Source organism: Poecilia reticulata, linkage group LG22 (genome assembly GCF_000633615.1).
Source record: "Poecilia reticulata strain Guanapo linkage group LG22, Guppy_female_1.0+MT, whole genome shotgun sequence".
Taxonomy (NCBI): Eukaryota; Metazoa; Chordata; class Actinopteri; order Cyprinodontiformes; family Poeciliidae; genus Poecilia; species Poecilia reticulata.
The window spans coordinates 4,062,046-4,067,823 of NC_024352.1; the positions used below are offsets into that span (position 1 = coordinate 4,062,046).

A 5,778-nucleotide genomic window follows, 5' to 3' on the forward strand; every position below is an offset into this window, starting at 1 on the left:
TATATATTTTTTTTTTTTTTATGGCCCTCCAAGTGCTTTCAACTCGATGATTTTGTTCCTGCTGGCGAAAAGTTTGGACACCTCTGATATAATCCATTCAGTTCAAGATGCATTGAAAGAAAAATTCTAGATGAGTCTCAAAATTGTTTTTCTGGTGAAATTATGTAATTTGTGACATTTCTTGAATCATTCACTTCCCTTTTTTGTCATTAAAATCAAACTACTTTATGATTGTTCACCTGACTTCCAGCACTGCAGGTAGCTGGGTGAACATCACTTACACAGCAGTAGAGACATTCATATGTCAAAATTCAAAAGCTCACATCGTCCCAACCAAGTGAGTGCCAACTAAGTTGCTGTGCCTCCACATTTCACCCAGAAACATCTGGAGTTTGTTGGAATTTTACGTGATATGACATCACAAAAATCCTGCAGTTGCCTTACAATAACACAGAGATGCTAGGAAAATATTGCCAAGTGTAACACTGACATTTGCAACAACGGGATGAAGAACAAGAAGACAAAAGCCGGTGAGACGGGGAGCTCCACAGCTGCTGCTGCAGAAAGGCAGCCATGACAGACGTAAAGGGAGATGAAAGTCTGGATTCACATCTCCTCTCTGGCTTCTGTCTGCTGTCAGCGAGGTGAAGAGAGCTGCCACAGAGTACAAGAGTGAACAAGAAATCCTGAACAAGAAGAAGAAAAAAAAGAGGAAGAAAAAATGATTGTTGGCAGAGGTGCAGGATATACTGTAGTACAGCTGTATTTAATAAAAAGCACAGCCGTGTTGATGTGAGCGCAGGGAATTTTTCCAAACATCCTGCAGAGCTGAAACGGCCAGCGAGCTCCCTGTGATGCTCTGACTGAGGATTTCCTCTTTTAAGCACTTAATGGGGACCTGGGGAGAAATCAAACTAACAGGTATGTCAACTTGGAAACTTTCCTGAGTGTGAGGGGAAAAAACCTCCAAAAAATACAGTTTGTTTCATATTTACAGGCATGTTTTCAGCTGATATTTTCTGCTGAATGTTTAAAACATTTCCCCTCCCAAAAGGGAGAAGATACACTTCAAAGCAAACACACAAGTTCTTATTTGCACATAATTCTCTACAATAAGCAGAAAGCACATTTCTATATTCCAAAGCAGTATTAACATTAGTGCAAAAGTAAAACATAAAAAACATTTTGAAGTAAAATATAATAGAAAAGAACGGCTGCACTTCAACTAAGAGTGGCATTGTTTCTGTTTTTGTTCTTTAGTGCTCATTTTATTTTTCCAAATAAAGAATAACATATTCTTTATCATAATAAAAGCAATAGAACAATCTAAACACTACCTCTGTTTACCGCATCCATTGGTGGACAGCATCAGAGTTCATTAATCTAAGCAGCGCTATGTTTATGGGAGGAAGGTAAAAACAGGCAGCTAAAAAAGAACCGCGTAGATGAGAGATGTTTTTAATTTACAGGTATTGCATTAATATTGCATTCATAGACCTGATGACACGTCGAGATTTACTAAGTAGGAAAGATGAAACTTATTATCAATGTCGTGACATTTTTTCAGATGACCCACATTTATTCTCAAGAGATTCTCATTTCTCTAATCTCACTGTTTCATTCTAAAAGAGTTGATGTGGTTAGACTCTGAATACAGTTTTTATTTTACCTACATTAAGATTAACTCCATTAGGTCTTTTTCAAAGTCAGACCATCTCATATTCGGTCGTCATTGACAGAGGAATTTACCCCAGAGGGACATTTAATTAACTCGTCACCGTGCCAACAGTAGGATGATGTGAAGGAGGTCTCTGCTTACGCAGACATATGAATATGGACACAGTGTGCTGGTTCCTCTTTGTTTATGGGCGGGTGACTACCCAAACAAGTTTTAACTGTAATAATTTACCATAACTAAACTTAAAATTAGGGAAGAAGGACAAACCTTAATGTTTTGGAGCTCAGTTTTGCTGCCATAATCCAGCAAAACACAAACTCCTATAGTCTCCAAATCCTGTTTTTATCAACGGGATATAAGAGTGACTGAAGGAGTCATTCCTGTCCAGATTGTTTTACTTTTGCAGGGAACATTTTTCCATTTCTCTGCAGTGCCAGTTTAAAAAAAGGATGTATATATATATATATTTAATGAATAATTACTCCATCATTTCCTGTTTCACGGGGGGCATAAATGTAACATATAACATGGACCATTTCTGTTCAGTTTTCAAAATGGGAAAGAGAAGAGAACACGCCGTTCAAGTCTGACAGATGTGTTGATCATCTTCAGATGTTCTTAACAGCCCCTATCCAAAGAGTGCAGTCACAAAGTATCCATAGCAATAATTTATGTTAGAAAATAACTTACTCTTTCCATATTTGTAATGGGAACACAGATAATGATTATTATACGCAGCTCAGATTTGTGGGTGTATGCAAAGACATTTACCTTTCAAAATAAATGTGTACCTGAGCCGTGGCTCTCTGGAGCTCCCCCACAGTCATACACTGCAAAAACACAACATTTTACCAAGTATTTTTGGTCTAGTTTCAAGTGCAAACACTTGAAATGAGACAAACTTAACTTGTATGTAACTTTTCAGCAGCAAGCACCTTGTTTTAAGTCAGTAATTACTTAATATTGATGAAAACATAATAGATTATTGACAGATTATTTCACTTACAATAAGACATTTTTCCATACAAGTGAAATAATCTGCCAGTGGAATCATTACAGAATTATTGATTTAAAGCAAGCTCCTAAATCTAGCTGAAAAATTCCGTTTAAATTAATTTTGTCTTATTTCAAGCATATAACAATATCTGCACTTGAAAAACACTTGGTAAGATTTTGTGTTTTTGCAGTGTAATGCAGGCTCTTGGCTGCTTCACTGATCACCTGCTTTGACCCTTTCATATCTCTGACTGACGTGTTCCTCGGTTTCCATTTTGTTTGTTTGACCTAAAACTACTGAAGTTAGTCGTTATATGTGGGATAGTTCCTGGGATATGAATACAGAGGCATCTCTACTAACATTTTAATTGAAACGCTTCAAAGAAAATTATTAGCAAGTTATTTGGTGGCAAACAAAAGTCAATAGTGGAAACTAAATTACTAGGTCAACATGGTGTAGTTAATAATTCACAGCATGAGGGTGTGTACTGAGTCTACACTGTGTTCAGCATATGTACACAATCTGTGTCTGCTGCAAGTGTTTTCAAGTTGGAGAAAACATTTAGTGTAAGTTTCATTTTCTGTGAAGTTGTCCAGGTGAAGACATGGCTCCCTTTCTGGTGAGTCCCACAGAGTTTTACGAACAAGTATTCTGTCCCATTGTTTACCTTTCTGATCTATTTCTAAAAGCTTTTAGCTGCCTATTTTCTTACATAAAACTCACTTAACCCTTAATGTTATGCTGGACAGCTAACCAATAGATAACTACTTGGAATCAGAGATATGCTTTATCCATCCATTTTCTTACACCCTAGTGGGGTCAGGAGGCTGCTGGTGCCTATCTCCAGCAAGAGGCGGGGAACACCCTGAACAGGTCACCAGTCTGTTGCAGTGCAACACAGAGACAAACAACCACACACACCTAAGGAGAATTTAGAGAGACCAATTAACCTAACAATCATGTTTTTGGACTGTGGGAGGAAGCCAGAGTACCCGGAGAGACCCCACTAATGCACAGGGAGAACATGCAAACTCCATGCAGAAAGATCCCGGGCTGGGAATCGAACCCAGAACCTTCTTGTTGCAAGGCAGCAGTGCTACCAACTGCACCACTGTGCAGCCCAGATTTGTGCAGCCCAGATCTGCTTTATGTCTGTGTTTAACTCTTCACTTTTTCCCTAAAGCTATTTCCTTTTTTCCCCATTCTGTTAAAGTTTGACGTAGACGCAAAGCCGGGGGACCTGATAGAAATCTTCGGTGGGGTGTATCACCACTGGGCTGTTTTCATTGGAGGAAGTGAAGTCATTCATTTGATTCCTTCAAGTAAGTGAAGGTTTTGTGTAAAAGTATCACAACATCCTAACTTACTCTCATCATTGAAGAGATTTTGTACAGATAAAATCTTTAACTTTAATTGTCTCTCTCTGTATTTTATCAGTTATTTCCTACATTTTCTGGTAGGAGTTTTATCTGTAAACCAGTTTATGTCTGAAGGTAAAGAGCTGCTGTGTGGAGTTCCTCATGGCTCTGTGCTGGGACTTATTTTGTGTTTAGAATATATTACTTAATTTCAGTGATATTTCATATATATTTGCTGATGATATTCAGCTTTGCTGTTCATTTGAGACTCTTGAGGTTCATAAACTGTCTATTAGAAATTTAGCTGTAAATTTTTAGTAAGCTTTTTTTTTATTATTTAAAACAAAAGTACTGTGACTGATAATAATTTGAGGCTGATGCGTTAAAAAATTATTTTCTTATTTGTTAAACCCAAATGGAAGAATTCACTAAGTCGTACCTTCCGGTATTGCTGTGCATTTTGTTGGTTCAACCCTTCTTGGGAACGATTTTGCGACATCTGTCTGTGGAAATACGTTACATAAATAAGCCTTTCCTCATTTATGTCCCATAAAGCTCACAGAGGAGGAGATCTGCTCGAGGTGCTCGCCTTCCTTGGGAGCAGCGACGCTACGGTGAGGCGTCAGAGGATCTGGGAAGTCGTTGGGTCCAACCGTTTCCAAGTCAACAACCTCCTGGACGACAAGTACCAGCCTCTTGACCCCAGCACCATCGTCAGCAACGCTGTGAAGATGGTGGGTCAGGAGCGTCCGTACAACGTCGCCACTCATAACAGCGAACACTTCGTCACCGAGCTTCGATACGGCAAACCGGAATCACGACAGGTGAGTAAATGTTTATGAAATCTCCTCAATAAAGCTTTGATATCTGCTTTAGAACAAGCTGCAAGCAAAACTGTTTGGTGATGATTCAATGATTCAGTCTGAGGTTTATGTGCATTTTCTTAGTATTTGGTTAAACTGCCTGTTGACTGTGTGTTCTATGTATTTTTGTGTTTTTATGATGTAAAGCACTTTGAAAGGCCTTGTTGCTGAAAGGTGCTATACAAATAAAATTTGATTTGCCTTTTGAACATTAGAGAGGCACCAATCCAATATTAATACCGGTATCACTTCCAATATTGAAACATTTTTTAGATCCAGTATCACGACAAAGTTCCAGATCCATAATGTTAGATCTATTCAGTCTAGTTCAATGCTTTTTGCTCTGATCGACGCCATGCTTTTTTATTAATTTTACATTATATTCCTAATTGAACTTTCTGAACCATTTGAAGGTTTGTTACAGTTTATTTTTACATGTTTGACCAACTTAGTCAACCTGTTGTTTTAGTCAGTCTCACTTTCTTTATCATTTATTTTTCATTGGCTGTTCTACTCTTAATTGCACTGACTGAACAAATTAAAGTTGTTTTAAATGTTTGACCAAGTTAGTGAAGCTATTGTTGTATTTAAGTGTGCAGTTCTGGTGCAGAGTTAGCAAATAAACAGTCAATCATTCAGTATGTTTAAGTATGTGCTTAAAAAAAAAAAAAAAAAAAAAAAAAAAACATTTTAAGAATGGTATCAGTATCAGCTGATACTAAACCTCAGTCAGAAGTGAAAAAAGTGGATCAGCGCATCTCTGTTAAATATTGAGTTAAACATTTTCAGCATCCTTGGTTCTCAGTAGTTTGCCTCAGTTTTGCCTGATCCATCCATCCATCCATCCATCCATCCATCCATCCATCCATCCATCCATCCATC

General features: G+C 37.8%; 1 protein-coding gene across 1 annotated transcript in view; it reads left to right on the forward strand.

Moving 5' to 3' along the window:
* Positions 1 to 3,201: 3,201 nt before the first annotated feature.
* The window catches only part of LOC103458162 (HRAS-like suppressor 3), a 4,304-nt gene continuing 1,727 nt past the window's right edge, over positions 3,202 to 5,778 (forward strand). The window contains exons 1-3 of the mRNA XM_008398790.2: positions 3,202 to 3,294; positions 3,889 to 3,997; positions 4,589 to 4,857. Of these exons, the coding sequence (XP_008397012.1) occupies positions 3,280 to 3,294; positions 3,889 to 3,997; positions 4,589 to 4,857 (393 nt within the window). The 5' untranslated portion in view covers positions 3,202 to 3,279. The remainder of the gene's footprint in view (positions 3,295 to 3,888; positions 3,998 to 4,588; positions 4,858 to 5,778) is intronic.